At 41.0% G+C, this 17,108-nt stretch overlaps 1 protein-coding gene across 1 annotated transcript in view; it reads left to right on the forward strand.

Moving 5' to 3' along the window:
* Nucleotides 1-17,108, forward strand: part of IMPG1 (interphotoreceptor matrix proteoglycan 1) — a gene marked incomplete at both ends in the record, with an annotated part of 86,778 nt that overhangs the window by 30,329 nt on the left and 39,341 nt on the right. The window contains 5 exons of the mRNA XM_081250869.1: nt 6,555-6,613; nt 9,704-9,724; nt 11,057-11,304; nt 12,732-12,808; nt 13,800-13,882. Coding sequence (XP_081106995.1) covers nt 6,555-6,613; nt 9,704-9,724; nt 11,057-11,304; nt 12,732-12,808; nt 13,800-13,882 — 488 coding nt within the window. The remainder of the gene's footprint in view (nt 1-6,554; nt 6,614-9,703; nt 9,725-11,056; nt 11,305-12,731; nt 12,809-13,799; nt 13,883-17,108) is intronic.

The raw sequence follows: 17,108 nt of genomic DNA on the forward strand, positions 1-17,108 counted from the left end.
CCGTGTTGTCAGAAGTGACAAGACTTCATTCTTTTTATGGCTGAATAATATTGCATTATGTATGATGTATTCCATCTTCTTTATCAATTCATCCATTGGTGGACACTCAGGTTGTCTCCATATCCTGGTTATTGTAAATAATGCTACAATGACCATGAATCTTTTCAAATTAGTGTTTGCATTTTCTTCAGATAAAAACCCCCAGAACTAGAATGAAGTGGAATTGCTGGATGATATAATAGTGTTCTATTTTTAATTTTTTGAAGAATCTCCGCACTGTTTTGATAGTAGCTGCACCATTTACATTCCCGCCAACAGTGCACAAGGGCTCCCTTCTCTCCACACCCTCTCCAGCACTTGTTATTTTTTAAAGGCATGGCATTCTTCATGGGTGACAAGTGGAGGAAGCTATATGGTCCACATCATCCGTCACTAGATCAAGACACTATCCCAAGATGGCTCTTCCATCTCTGACCATCATCGCAGCTGCCTGTTCCTGGTTAATTTAAAAAGCTCTTCATTCCCTGCAGGATAAATCCAAACTGTCATGCTGAACTTGGCGTTTATATGCCATGATAAGACTCCTGCCTTCCTTTCCAGCCTCCGCTTCACACCAGTACTTTACCATCCCCCTCTTTACACTCTACTTTCCAGAAATGCGAACGGCTTGCAAATCTTTTCTTGCCTTTAGTCATCACATGCGCTGCCTTCTCTGTCTGGAATACCCTTCCCTGAGTTGCATTTTACAAACTTCGTCATGAAATGTTCTCTCTACATTCTGCATTCTGGGTTCAGTGCCTCTCCTCTGGGCTAACACCCGGTGCCCACTGTTGCCACAGCACTTATCACCTTGTCTTGAGATTGTTTGTTTACACGTCTATGGTTTCGTTGTCTCCACTCCTCTCTGCTCTCTGGCCGCACTCACTGCCATGAGGGCATGAGCTTCCCCTTAAGGGCAGGAACTGCTTCTTTCATCTCTGCTGCTTACCTCCTAATGCAGAGCTTGGGAGGCAGTTAACTACTCAGTAACTGTTTGTAGAAATGCAATTGAAATTAGAAGCATCCATGAGATGATGTAACCATGAACTACATTTATGAACAGCCTGGGTGCCCAAGCATCTCAGCGTGGCCAGGGAACAGTCGCCTAGTTCTCATACTTGGAAAATTCAATGCTTTCCTCCTCTCAGCTGGAGAGGAGATGAATAACAGAAACCTTCTCAACCCCCACCTCTCCCTGCATCAGCATTCAGTCAATAACATGTAAAGAATCTTTTCTGTGAAATTCAAAGAGAAAGCATCAGCGTGGGATATTTATGAACCAGAGAAGTACTTAGACATGGATTAGTAGATAGAATGAATTAAAGAATTGCCTGTTAGCTTTTCTATTTGTTCTTTGAAATATTCTTTTCAACAAATCCTTAGACTAGTCAGAATATCTTAAAATGGGATAATTGACCATAGACTGTCTTCACTGACCTGTTGTTACTTTTCTAAGCACCTAAAACAACCTGATGTAAAATAATGCAAAGAAATCATAACTTTTTTAAATCTGAGTTTTAGTCTTGTTTCTGCCCAAGAATTAGCCATGAGAATTTGGGGATCACTTCCCTGACCTTGATTCCTCATTTAGAAACTAAAGATGACCTCGAAGTGCCTTTCCAAGTCCAAAATGCTCTGTATCGAAATAGTAGCACTCTTCTTAACGCTTTATATATATTAACGGGATTTTTTATGGGATTCTCTACTTAAAGTAAAATCATTTCTCTTTTTGACAAGTGAGGATACTGAGGTGCAGGGAGATTAATTAATACACCCAACAGTGTAATACCTATTAACTGGCAGAGGCAAGATTCAGACCCAGGCAGCCTGGCACCAGAACCCCTATGCTATACTTTCTATTTTTCCCAAATAAATATGCATGGGGAAAGGATTTTTGTATCAGCAAATGCACATGCCTCTTCTAGCCTCTGAAAAATTGATCAACCAGAGAGGAGTATGTCTTGCTGGATCTTGTTCCACAGGCCATCACATCAGTCTTGCTGGTTGCATTTACATGGTCACTGGAGCCCCTCTTCTCAGCACATCTGTTCCCCTTCCAGGCACCTGAGCCGTCCAACCACCCAGCAGCTGCCATGAGATAACCAGGCAGCTTCACCACAGCCCAACATTTGCATTAGCTCAGCCATTCAGGCCTAATCAGGAATTAATGGCCAGTGCTTTGCGGTAATTTAATTTCCACAATAAACTTAATGACCAATTTAATACAAATGTCAAAAGGAATGCTTAGTTGTTGTCTGAATGCTTTCTCCTGTGCAAACATCCAGGAGAACTCCACACGGCTGCCTTTTTTTTTTTTAACATACCTTCCAGCAGAATCAGGAAGGCCTCTGTGCGTTTCACATTATTAATAAGGTTAACTGGGCACTTAATTAGCAATTTAGTGGTTAGCCGCTCCATGATCAGAAGGTCTCCGGAAGATAAGTTAGCAGAATTAACTGGGGGCCTTTGTCATCGCCTCCTTAGATGCCTTCTGCACCCTCCTAATCAAAGCTGATTCTCAATCAGTCACAGCCAGGTTCACAGAGAGGACACGGACACGAGCAATCAATCCCGTCCACAGGAGCAGGGGCTTAGGGGTCGCTCTCCCTGCGAGGCTCCCTGCTGCGCACGTTGCAGCCGGGGCTTCTCCGGAAGCAGTTCTGTGTGTGATGGATTGTTTTCGGATGTGTAACGGCATCACTGGTGTCCTGGACCAGAAAGATGGACAAGTCAAGGGTCTGAACCTTGAGCTCCAGAACCTGCAGCTTACACTTAAAACAGTCCACGCCAGGTGCTGTCACTGGAATGGCAGTTGGGGGCACAAATGCCTTGTGGCCCCAAAGCCATTTGTCACAAGGCATCCACGGAGCTTTCCCACCTGCTCCCGTAATAAAGATCAGCTCTGCGGAAACTGGCCTCCTCTCTCACCTCTCTTAAGCCCACCGTGAGGTGGGAGTGGAGGCACGGAAACTTATTACCCAGGCCCCCTGCCCCTCACCTCTATGAGGACCTTCATCCTGTCCTTCCCCCCTGAAGCCTGTCAAAAACAACTGACGGAAGGCTTGCTCTGCCTTGCCAGCCTCCATGCTATGTGCCCACCGAGGAAGTAAAAGTAAATCGAGCTTTAAGGAACTGGGAATCCAGTAAAGGTGGCAAAGACTAAGTAAATAAATAAAACAATATTACCAGCTCTCTGCTCAGCGTGTCAGGCACTTACTAGTTATTCCTTATGACAACCTTATGATACACGTATTGTTATCCCATTTTGGCTAAGAAGACCAAGATTCAGAGAGATTGAGCAATAAACTCAAGGTCTTGAAGCTAGAAAGTAGCAGAACCGATATTTAAACTCAGGTGTGTACAGCCATCTCCTCATCACCCAAAAGCTGAGCTACCTTCATCACTACAGTTGTTACACAGTCAGGGAACGAACCTACTTTTAATACTGGTACAATGGAATATTACTCAGCCATAAAAAGAAATGAAACTGAGCTATTTGTAATGAGGTGGATAGACCTAGAGTCTGTCATACAGAGTGAACTAAGTCAGAAAGAGAAAGACAAATACCGTATGCTAACACATATATATGGAATATAAGAAAATTTAAAAATGTCATGAAGAACCTAGGGGTAAGACAGGAATAAAGACACAGACCTACTAGAGCATGGACTTGAGGATATGGGGAGGGGGAAGGGTAAGCTGTGACAAAGCGAGAGAGTGGCATGGACATATATACACTACCAAACGTAAGGTAGATAGATAGTGGGAAGCAGCCGCATAGCACAGGGAGATCAGCTCGGTGCTTTGTGACCGCCTGGAGGGGTGGGATGGGGAGGGTGGGAGGGAGGGAGACGCAAGAGGGAAGAGATATGGGAACATAGGTATATGTATAACTGCCTCACTTTGTTATAAAGCAGAAACTAACACACCATTGTAAAGCAATTATACTCCAATAAAGATGTAAAAAAAAATTTTAATATATACATAATTTAGATGGTAAATCAGCCTGCTGGAAAAAATAAATCCACGATACACTCCAAAGCCCAAGGTAAGTGATTTGGGGATTATTTGTGCATCACTGCTCTAGTCCTTGGCATAGATAATGTAGACTCAGCAGTAACTTTAGATACGGTGACAATGCAGTGGCATATGGATGAGTTTAGAGAGAGAAAAGATGCTCTCAACTCGCTTAAGCAAAGTTTGCTGAGTCCCTACTACATGGATGACGACCTGCTGCAGACTGGGAGGAAAGGAGATACAGATGAGTAAATAGTACACAATCCCTGAGCCCAGGAAGCATAATCTCAGTGAAGAGACAACCTGCCCCTCAAGGACTGCTTTACAGGATGTATGGCAGTAAGTTCTAGAACAGTAGGGAGAAGAAATAATGGAGCCTGACTTGGGGGAGCTACAAATGCTTTTCAATAGAGAAGATGCTTGAGCTGCCTTTGAATGATGGCGTGGGGGAGGCAGTCAATGAGCAGAAGGTAGGAGAAGTTGCATTTGGGGCTAAAGGGAAAACAAGGTCACAGAAGCCCAGAGGAAGTACGTGTCATATTTGGGGAGACACAGGAGTTAGTTTAGTGTGACCAGAGGACACGACATTGGCCGAGGGGGTAAGGATGGCAGGAAGTGCAAATGGAAAGGTGCTTGGAGGGGTAGGTTGTGGAGGGTCTTAAATATTCTAACGAATTGGACCTTACTCAGTAGGCACTGCAGCCCATCATGGGATTTCTAGTCAAGAGCAACAGATAGGGAATGATTAACTTGGGAAGAAAGTGTGGTCAAGGGGACATCTTCCTTCACCCTCCCCAGCACACCCCCAAAGCCCATTTCCCTTCCCTCCCCCTACACACATCCCGAGAACCATTCAGCAGTGTCAGAGAGGAGACAGGGAGGGTGTGCCTGCCATGGGGATAGGAAGAACGTGGTAGAAAGAAAAGTCATGTGGAATTCAGACTAGCAGGCATTGGTGACTGGACAGCGGGAGCACAGAGGGAAGGTGTGTAGGGTTGCTGGGCTCTCTGGATGGGAGACCACGGGTGTTCGTGACCCTGACCGAGATAAGGAGCCTGGGATGGAAAGGCAGGCCTGGAAGGAAGAGATTCACTCTGGTTTGGGCGTATTTAGTTGGTGGCAAAGTTGGGACTTTCACGTGAAGAACTCCAAGCTGCATCTCAGGTGACTGTGGAAGATCCCCCAACGAGAGGCAGAGGGGAGTGGGTGCAGGGAAAGGCGGACAGGGTGGCCCCTGCCTTCAGCTCTTTACTACTAATTGCTATCACGTCCTCGTGGTCTCTCTTGCCTCCCTGCCCCCCACAAGTGAACTGGAGAGGGCAGAGCCCGTTTCCATGGTGATGTGTCCTGAGAGCCTGGCACAGAACCCACAGCAGAACTTCCTGCATACATAGGAGCGTGTGTGCGGTGAGGGGCTGAGAACGCAGACCTGCAGGATCCTTACAGCTGAGGGAGAGGGTGAAGTCAGAAATAGGGTGGAGTGAAGGAGACTGAGAAAGTGGCCAGAGAGATGGAAAAAGAACCCGAGAAGAGCAGGCACTCTGTGGCAAAGGAGTGGAAAGCGCCCCTAGGTTTGGAGAGGACCGTCCTTGCTGGGGGAGCCCAGAGGCAGAAGCCAGGCCACCGTGGATCTGGGAGCCACTGAGTTCTGCAATTGTAAACTGTTCTGACCACGCGCCTCGTGAGCAAGGTGCAATCGAGAAAACGTAAAGTCCACATAAATCTGGGAGCAAAACTGATAAGATTAGCATTTGCTTCTACCATTTCTTTTACACATTCTTTTTTTTTTCAATTGAAATATGGTTGCTATATAATATGGTATGTTACCAGTGTACAATACAGTGATTCACAATTTTTTAAGGTTTTACTCCATTTATAGTTATTATAAAATATTGGTTATATTCCCTGTGTTGTACAATGGATCCTTGTAGCTTGTTTTATACCTAATAGTTTGTACTTAACCCCTTACCCCTGCATTGCCCCTCCCCCTTCCCTCTCCCCAGTGGTAACCACTAGTGTGTTCTATCTGTGAGTCTGCTTCCTGTTTGTTGTATTCACTAGTTTGATGTATGCTTCTACCATTTTATGTAGGTACAGCAGCCAGTTTGACTTTAATAATCCCTTTAACGTTACAGATATTTTCCAAATCATATACTTCAATTCAGAAAATATGATCATTACTCTGTGTGTATAAATAAAAATACTGTAGCCAAAAATGTTTCTTCCAAATACCACCTTAAAATTATTTCATATTTTATGTAAAGTAACCAGTAAAGCAGGTCAGAACTACCAATTACAGCTTTTAAATAAATAGCAAAACACTTTCCTCTGGGTTTCAGAAATAAATGAGAACAAAAAGTTTGGCCTCCATCGTTACTTCAATTTTCCATTTTCACTTTTTTCCCCTAACTCATCAAAAGTGTTTAGGCTTTTTCAGTTAGATAAGGTCTGACCCAGTAGAACCAAAGAGTATTTCATATATTTCTTTCTCTCTGCAGATGCAAAAGGTATTTAAGAAACTTCCAGGGTTCAAAGAAATCCATGTGTCAGGATTTCGGTAAGAGAATCGGACTCTTCTCAATTTTTAACTTTCTTTCTCGCTATCCCCTTTTTAAAGCAATGTCATGAGGATTTTAAGGTCACTTTTACCCCAATTGTTTAGCTCCGCCAAATACTGAAAGCTGAATACATTTCAGATGAAGGAGTTGTCTAACTAGAACATGATTCTAGGTGATTTTTCAGGAGGAACACAGGAGCCGACCTCCTCCCTTCCTCCGGATTCAGAAACACGGCTTTCTGCGGAGAGCTCATCGCTGTCCTTGGCAATGTCATTTACCGAACCTCTTAGGAAAATCCCTCAGCAGAGACAGATCCCAAAAAGTAGCAATTCGTTACCTTGATGTCAATTGCCTGGTTTCCTATCCAATGCTAAATACCGTCATTATTTAAGCAAATCAAGCTGATCCTAGGGAGACAGGGGAAACTAATCAAAAGTGGTACCTATAGGGGTAAGAGAATTGGGTAGACAGGGATGGGGATGGAACTATGAATCCCTGTTTTATCACTTTGATGTCTGACCGTACTTTTAGACCATTCTGATGTCTGGTCCCTAGTAATGTATTACCATGCAAAATTGATAAAATTGAATATTTAAATAGAAGACATGAAATAAAATAGTGTCACGCTAAAGCAGGCTTCCATCGTGTTCCCACAGCTTTCCCATAAGCAGGCCTATATCCAGTAGCATCTCAATATTCCAATGTGGGTTCAGGAGTTTTGGCAAGACTTTTGCATCTTTCTTTTAAGTTCTCACTATTCAAAACATCTACAAGGAGGATCATAACGTGGTATTTTTTTAAATGTGCCACAGGGCGTATATCAGCCCTGGTGTGAGCAGAATGAGATCCCTTGCACTGAGGGGGATTTGTAAAACGAGAGGACAGGCCTCTCTCGAAGTTCTTCCTGGCCTGTCACCATCTGTTGTCTTAAAGCAAGAAGGTCCACAGGGTGGGTCCCACATGCTCACAAAGAACAGTTGTGTAGGTGGGGGGCTCCACCCATTTATTTATCTCGAAGCTATCAGGCCCCTCTGATTTGTGTAACTCCAGAGGAAGGGCATGTGGAACATGAAAGTCACAACAGATGAAACCCTTAACATTTACCAAAGCAGACTCATTTTTCTTTATTTCGAGATGCTGCTCCACAGTACTCCATGTGAACTCAGATGGATTAGAGAGAAATAAAAGGTGATAGGAGAACACTCTGCATAGATGCAAGGTCTTCTGGATAGACCACTGCAGTGAAAGAATAAATTTTTAATTTAAACCTGAAGGAAATGATAGGAACAGGTCTCTCGGTGAATGTTCAAATGCTCATTACCGCCTCCCTTCAAATAAATGAAAAACTAATAATAAAAAAAAAATCTGTTTCAGAAGAAACCAAAATGTTAGGTGATGAAATTTTGCAAGGTAAATATTTTAAAGTTATTATATTCTCTAAAACTGCATCTTTCCATGTGTTTTTCTCTGTAAGAGTTTATCCTTCTTTCTGTCAAGGATGCTTCTAAAGTATATCTGATCACATTTTCCCAGTGATTTCCATTATGTTACGTAGACTTAGTCTCCCAGAAAACATTTTGACCCCCGAATACAATAAATAATATGCTTATGAGTGTGGCAAACTTTTAATCATGAAAAACAATGCTCAGAATATTGTAAGGTAAACTTGTTATGAAGGAAATTGCCTTCTCATGGAGCCAGATCCTCCCACAGAAGACCTAAAATCCCAGGAGTCTCAAGATACCCTCTTTCTATGAGCTCACTCTTATAAAACCCGATCTATGATTAAACAAATGCTTTTATATCAGTGACCTCATTTGATTCCTGTAACACAACTGGGAAGAAGTTAGAACATCTATTATTAACACAGTTATGAGGAACATTAAAAGTTCCACTTTAAATATTGCTTTATCTCTTAAAGCAAGTATGAGAAACTATTAACAATCATTCAATCTAGTTGGAGGGTATATTCCTTCAAAAACGTGTACACAGATCTCCACAGCAGCTTAATTTGTATTAGCCAAGAACTGGAAACAACCCAAATAGCCATCAGCAGAGTCATAGATAAACAAATTGTGGTATATTCTTACCATAGACTGCTACTCAGCAAAAGAATGAACTACTGGAATACACAACAACATAGATTCATCTCAGAATAATTATGTTGAGTGAAAGATGCCCCCAAAAAAGGAGTATGATATAGTTCCATTTGCATTTAACTCTCGACAATGCAAACTAATCTACAGTGAGTGAAGACAGATGAGCTTCTAAACTAAATCCACGTTATACGACCAGAGAAGTCCAAAATGTTGTCATCAGTCTGGTGACCAAATGGCCTTTTTTTCTGGCACAAACAGGTGGTGGCGTGGCAAAATGAGTCCAGGTTTATGGTCTTCCAGGCCAGGGTTGGAATCTCGGTTCTGCTACTTTCCCACTGACAGCTTTCCCTCTCTCTGCATCTTCCCTTATCTATAAAATGGTGATCGTGTTGTTGAAAAGATTAAATGAAGCAGCATGTAAACTGCCTGCAACAGACCACCCACTCGGTAAACAGGTGTTTGCTTTTCCTGCAACCTGTTGCATGGTGAATTGTTCCATCCCCTCAAGGCTTACTGACTAAAGCACTTCCAAAAACAGTCAACAAAACTCCAGTTCCAGCATCTGGTCTCAGATAAATTACCTTCAGGAATAAACTAAGGGGATGAGAAACCCATTTATAAAATACTTTTTAAAACAACTTCCTGGCACCAGCACCCCACGGAAAACCTAAGATGTATAGGATATATTTGAAGCCTCTGTAAAAGGAATATAAGGAAATCAAAGAGTTTAAGTACCTAAAATCTTTGAACTAAGGCTCAAATCCTAATAAGAAACATCATAGAATAATGTTTACTTCCTGAGATTCATATGGGTCTCAAAACTTCTATCCAAAGTCTGATGGCAGTTTATATGTTTCCTTCAAAGCTCTGAACCAACATGTGAGACAATGAAACTTTTTTTTTGTATGTGATTGATTCATCAAATGTCTCAAAAATTTCATGAAAATTCTTTCTCCCTTGCATGTTCCCATTGGGTATGATGAAATGAAGACCGAAGAAAGAAAGAGATGGGTAATTTGAACTTTTTTTTAATGTTTTGAAATATAGTACATTTCCCCCCACACACACATTTATGTGCTAAACTCCTGCAGATTATTTTTACATATAAAGTCTGGGATAAGCCAGTGTCTTTTTATTGGTGTCTTATTTAAATGGGAGTATTTGATCAATTGCTCAGTAGTAGAAAAGAACACTCAAATCAAAATCACTACGTGGAGAAGCAGGTAAACAGTGACCTGATCAGCGGAAGTGTGCTCTATAAAACTCAAAAGCTTTTCAAAAGAAAAACATAAAGACACATATCTGTGATGCAAGTATGTTTCAACAATTTCTTAAATGTCATTTGTGCTGGGAAGTTGTCAGTCTGGATGCACACTGTGCATGCAAGCCGCCTAAGTCTGTAATAAAGCAGAGGAACTAATTTGCCACGTGGTTCCCAGGTCAGTGTGAATGGGGAAAGGGCCCACTATATCTAGCTTGGCTCCTGTAATTGGGGAAATAACCAGCTGTAGACTCTGACTGCCCGTGTGACCCGAAGAACTGCCAAGAATACACATTATCGGTTCCTGTGGCCTTTAAAACATTTTTGTACCCCTCTGTGTGGATTTATGACATAAACTAAGAGGTAAAACCTGGTCCTAGAGGACAGAGCTAGAGAGGATCCTATTTCATGTTTACATGAGTAAAGGCGCTGATTCAATGAATATGATAACAAATACAGTTAATCATGAACTACTTCCCTTTCTCACATCTTCCTTCAAAGATGTTATTTTAAAAGCAACTTGAGGGAAGAAGAGATTATGTTTAATATAGTGTTGTATTTTTTTATTAAAAAGTACTTCTTAAAAAAAGTAGAAAAGAAATAGCCTTGAGAACTGAAGTTTTGACTTGGCTAAAACACGTACATATTGTTGTCCCCCTGCTATATCCTACAGGAGGCTACTTGTAGGAAAAAAAAAAAAAAAGACAATTCATCCTTCTTGCTGATTGGCGCTTATAAGACCACGAAAACACTGATCAATACCAGCAACTCTTGACAATTGACTTTTTCACAAAGACCTGAAGTGAAAATTTATGGTCACTTGATCCAGTTAATAGTCTCTCTTCAAGCTGGATTTCAGTCCCATCATACATTCTATTTCAGAGCTGAAATATATGTCAATTCTTTTTCTACCTTTCAAATTTCTGACAAACACTGAAATTAGTTTCAAGTGTATGACATTCATTAAAAGTCCGTCAGGAAAGAGGTTGAAGCTGTCCTGAAGCTTTGTAGCAATGTAGTGATTCTCCTTATAAGGCATGTAACAATGGCTTTGGATGTGATGTGTCCTCTGCGATCTACAGGTCAAGCTCAACAGAGATGCAACTTACAGCCATCTTTCAGAGAGACAAGGCAGAAGCAAAAAGCCCTGCAGGTGACCTCCTGTCTTTTGATTCCAACAAAATTGAAAGTGAAGGAGACCTTCATGGAATGACGGAGGAAGACAAGCAAATGGAAATCTACCCCACAGCTTTAGACCTCAGAAAGCTGATCAGCAAAGCACTGGAGGAAGACCAGTCCTTGGATATGGGGTCAATTCAGTTCACTGATGGTCAGTGGGTGATTTCATAGGTCTGAGTTTATCCTCAATCTGACAGAGAGATGAGGAGGTGTGACTGTCTCCTAGTCACTGTCATTTTAACTTGGGTCCTGTAGAGTCAATCATTTTGGTGACAGGCCAATCACGGATGGTTATCATTTCTGTCTATCCTCACTACCCCCTGGGTCTCATTCAAGGAGCCTTTCGTGACCACTTCACACCAAAAATAGCTCTAGGGAAGCCAAGAGGCTCAGCTCAGCCCAGCGTGACCACAGTCACCCAGTGGAACCCAGGTGGAGAGAAGAACCCGAGGAGAGTTCTGTTCCCCCGGCACAGCCCAGATTCCCTCATCTTGTAAATGGGTCAGGTTCCAGATGGCACATTTGAATTAGGATAATTTGCAAAGAGTTTCATAAAGGGACTATTTATAAAGGTTCCCCTAATGCCCAGAGGACTAGGACAGTTCCCTGGGGCTAGAAGCACCAAGGCCCCACTAGTACCTCCAGGCCTGAAGGGATGCCTAATGATCTAAGCCATCCCAAAGACGGGGAGCAAGGAACCACGGATATGGTCCATATAAGTCAACCTCCCAGGGCAGGGAGTAGTGGGGAGAGAAGAGCGTGGATCTAAAGAAATCAACAGATAATCAGGCTCACTCAGGGTCCTCAGAGGGGGCCTGAGGGACCCAGGAGCCTGGAACTCTTCACCCAGTACTCTTGGCATAACAGATGAGCACTAGAAATGCCATTTTAATGTGACATGGCACGAAACTGGCATTCTCTGTCAGTTCTGTTTCTGTAGTTTAGAGAGTCAAACTCAACTCTGGAAAACTTTACAAAGATCCCTTGGGATGAGATGTACGGTGTGTCACTAAAGTTGTCAGTAAACATTAAAATCCTCTTGGTTCACTTTTGAATGTCTAGACAAGGAAAGTTCAGTGAAAACTTCAGACTCATCTCTGAGAGCATCTGGTACTCTGGGTTGGTCTCTTGGTTGAACCCTTTGGGATAATCTGAGAAGTGGGCTTCAGGGTAGAAGTAGGACTCGCAAGGACTCACATTCGGTCCTTGGTTCCAGTATTTATTCTAGCCATTTCTTTCTTTGTCAACTTAGTTATATTTTTGTCCCCACTGGCCTAGCCAATCAGTTGGCCTGCTTGGTCCAAATGTGTACAACAAAACTAAACACCCTAAAAATCCACCCTAATAACTGTTCTTATCCCATAGACTTGCAAGATGCATCCCTTGCATCCATCCTTCAGCAGATCACTCAGATCAATGACCACTAGTGCATCTGATGCTGATTTCTTGATGATTTGTTGTACCACTCCTTAAGAACTGATTATCGCCACATTTCCCAACCTTCACTGTTTTACTGCTCCAACCACAAAAGAAAAAAAGAAAAAGAAACACTCAAACCTTGTGATTTTTCACCCACAGAAATTGTTGGGTCTTTGCCAGCTCTTCATCCTGACACCCAATCGGAGCCGCCCACTCTCCTCGCTGATACCACAAAGGTGAGTTTGCTGTCCTTGTGTTCTTCAAATAGGAACAAAGCCTCGAAATCTTCCATCAGAAAAAATCAGCTTAAGGACTGAACAGAGCAAGATCCCCTCTGCAATGCTAAATATAATTCTTTTCTGAATCTAAAAAAGAATGAATATATGTATATGTAGAACTGATTCACTTTGCTGTACACCTGAAACTAACACAACATTGTAAGTCAACTACACTCAAGAAATAAATAAATTCTTTTCTTTTTTTTACAGGCAGTACTTGCTTACCCACTTCCACTATCTGTATTAATAAAATATAACACAACTTGCTTTTCAAATATCCTTAAATGCAAAATTTCCTTCAACATAGTTAGAGCTCTGTTTCAATTAGAGTCAGGAATTGCCTTTTTTGATAAAAGAAATACATGTTCGTGAACTGAAAAAATACTTAAAGCAGAATATATTATTTAACTTTGACTTTCTGAAATAAATATAACATAAAGATACTTTATAAGTTTGTTCTTAAGTCTTAAGGTCTTATCTATATATTTATTTATGGGGGTTGTAAGGATAAATTAATATCTTAGGAAGTAAAAAATAATGAATTCAGTAATAACTTTTGTATTTCATTTAAAGGTATGTCCATTTAATTTATGCCAAAAGTTGTCACTACGGTGTTCATAAATGGAAGCACTAAGATTTATTCCCTTTTTAAATAAAAAAATTCATAAGTTCAAATATGATTGACACACGTTTCAAAGTATTTTGCATATCAGTTAACCCTATACAGGCTGACTCAGCCAAGAGATTGTATTTTACTACCGTATCAATGCATGTTTTCCTTTCACGACATGTTTCTGTATCAGAACCCACATCAGAATCCACAATAGATTCAAGTCAACCACAAAATGATTTGCTTAAATTTAAATGAAAAGAAAAAATACAGAGTATAACCCTTCTCATATACAGAGAAAGGTCCCTTGTCAACATCTGTCCTAAATTCCTTCTTCAGGTTGCTACTCTGAGTCCAGAACTTCCTCTTGGTCAACCCATGCTGGAGACAGTGGACAGAGCAGGACAGAGTCTACCTGGTGAGTTACTTCCCACAGAGTCTGTGTTAGATGACAACATCCTCTTTGAGGAATCCATCTATGACACTATCTCAAAGACCAGTGATAAGGTCATCCTCCACCCAGGAGAAGGTTGGGTCCCACCACTGTTTCCAACAGAAGAGCTGTCCACTGAACCACCTTCTTCTAAAGAGGTGGTCACCCTCAGCATCTTTTCCTCAGCTCTCATCCCCAGTCCCACAGAGAGCACTGACAGCCCTTTCCTGATGGATCTGGTGAAAGAAGCTGAAACCAAAGCAGCACCAACCGCTGCCCACCCAGAACAGCCATCAAACCTGAGAGTCTGTCAGGACAAGGTAGGTCCTAAGGCCCACGTCCATGACAAGGGGCTATGGCAACAGAGGATTGGGCTCTTACAATCAGTGTTTGTATTCCTATTCGCCATATACAGGCTGACCCCGGATACTGTCTCTTCTGCTATGTGTGTCTCTTTAGTGCCAATGAGCACACGTGTAATTGGTCAATAAGGATGTCAGTAAACATTGAAATCCTCCTAGTTCACTTTTTTATTTTTTTTTTACTTTTTAAATAAGTGACTTATTTTTTTTAATTGATGTATAGTTGATTTGCAATGTTGTGTTAATTTCTGCTGTACAGCAAAGTGATTCAGTTATACATATATATACTTTCTTTCTCATATTCTTTTCCATTATGGTTTATCACAGGATATTGAATATAGTTCCCTGTGCTCTACAGTAGGACCTTGTTTTTTATCCATTCTATATATACTAGTTTGCATCTGCTAACCACAAACTCCCAATTCATCCCTCCCTGACCCCCTTCTCCCTTGGCAACCACAAGTCTGTTCTCTCTATCTGTGAGTCCATTTCTGTTTCATACATAGTTTCATTTGCGTCATATTTTAGATACCACATATAAGTGATATCATATATTTGTCTTTCTCTGTCTGACTTACTTCACTTATTATGATAATCTCTAAGTCCATCCATGTTGCTGCAAATGGCATTACTTCATTCTTTTTTATGGCTGAGTTGTATTCCATTGTGTATATATACCACATTTTCTTTATCCATTCATCTGTCGATAGACATTTAGGTTGTTTCCATGTCTTAGCTATTGTGAACAGTGCTGCTATGAACATAGGGGTAGATGTATCTTTTCAAATTATAGCTTTGTCTGGATATATATCCAGGAGTGGGATTGCTGGATCATTTGGTAATTCTATTTTTAGTTTTTTGAGGTTCCTGCTTCACTTCTGAATTTTCAAGAATGTTTACTTTTGAGGCAATAGGGTCAAACTTTCTCACAGTTAAAGAGGAAATCTTTATCAATATATGAAGACCTTATTTAAAAAAGCGAATATTCTGCAGAAGAGTCTTTTTTTAGTGCAAGAAGTAGTAGATATAGTGGCTTTAGGCACCTCTGTGCTTCCCACTTTATACAGCTCCCTGGTGAAACTATAAGTAAAAATGTCTTTAAGGAAGCGTGAACCCCAGGATATAAGGCTGATAAGGATGCTCTCTGATTCTAAGTGGAAATGCCAGGGAAGATTTTTTGTGGCTGATATTTTTAATAAAATTGTTTCTGTTTTAGTTAGGGCTCTTTACAAAATTCTATGGGTTTTGGTGGTCTACCTCATTCCTATTTTCCTCATAAACCTTGTGTGAAATTAGTAGGCAATTTACTTTACTGTACTTTACTGAGTACAAGGTTTTTCACAAAAACATGTATGGCATGATAGCAGAACCACCTATACAGAGTATATTTGGTTTACATGATTACCAGTGACTAAATATTAACCGCATGATACAGTTATCTATTTCTGCATTACAAATCACCCTTAAAGCTAGTGCCTTAAAACAACAATCACTTATTTTGCCCATAAATCTGAAATTTGGACAGGGATCAGTAGGGACAGCTCTTCTCTGCCCCATGTTGTGACAACTAGAGTGTCTCAACTGGTATTGAAGATCTTTTTTCAAGAGGGCTCACTCACACAGCTGACAAATCAGTGGTCAGCCAGAACTGTTGGCTGGAGGCCTCATTTCTCCACTGTGCAGCCGCTCTGAGGGGCTGCTTGAGCTTCCTCTCAGCATGGTAGCTGGGTTCAAGGAGTCATTATCACAAGAGAAAAAAGTGGAAGGCCCCAATCTCCTCAGGGCCCAGAAACAGTGTCACTTCCTCACATACTAATGGTTAGGCAGCCATAGCGTCCATCTTGATTAAAGAGGAGGGAACATAGAACTTATCTCTTGATGGAAGAAGTAGCAAAGCATTTATGGCCATTGATAATCAACCACAATTCACAACAACCACTATTTTGACTTTTAAATCACTTAAAAGTTGGTTGGATAAAACAGACCACCTTTTGGTGACATGAATGATATTAAATGCTCACTGCATTCCTTTCTTTCATTATGATATCAAAAAACCTTATTATAAGATCAGCATTTTGGGTATATTAATAAAAATGATAGTACATCTATGCTGAAAGTATTATTGTGTTTTCAAAATTGCTTTACTATTTTCATTTTTTGTATACATTCCTCCCATGCATGAATATACCATAGAACACTAAAGCTGGAAGGGCTCTTAGACATACTCTCGTTAAGCTGTATGTTTCACAGGTAAGAAAACCAAGGCTAGAGATGGGAAGTGCCTTGCTCAAGGTCACACCATGTAGCTGGTGGCAAAGCCAAGACCATCATTCAAGTTTCTTCCACCTATTACACTATGTTTGGCTTAGTAGCCCCATCATTTTAAAAAATATATAGTGCCCCAAACTTGTTTTCCCTCATCCCACAGCCTCTTCTTTCTCTATTTCACTACCTTGTCATTTTTTTAATAGTCTAGCCTTCTGAGTCTTCACAATCTCACCTCCTAATCACCACAGTTTTCACACGGTTTCACACGTTACAGGGATACAATTTTCACAAAAATCACAGATCTTTTTTCAATTTAGCAGCCTCACTTCCATCTTTGTTTTACTACACTGCTGGCGCAGGGCTCCTATTGACGGTCCCTTCTTTACACTCCTTCATTTAGCTTCCGCAAGATGAGTCATTCTTGGTTCTTAAGGTTTTTTTTTAATAATTTGGTTATTAAAATCCTGCCTCATTCCCCAAAAAATGTGATGATGGTTTACAGACTTGTGTGAAATACAATAAGATTTTATTTTAAAGAACTGAAAGAAAAATGGAAGAAAAGATGAAACAAAGATAGGTCAGATG

This window comes from Mesoplodon bidens (assembly GCF_964165515.1).
Source record: "Mesoplodon bidens genome assembly, chromosome: 12".
Lineage (NCBI taxonomy): Eukaryota > Metazoa > Chordata > Mammalia > Artiodactyla > Ziphiidae > Mesoplodon > Mesoplodon bidens.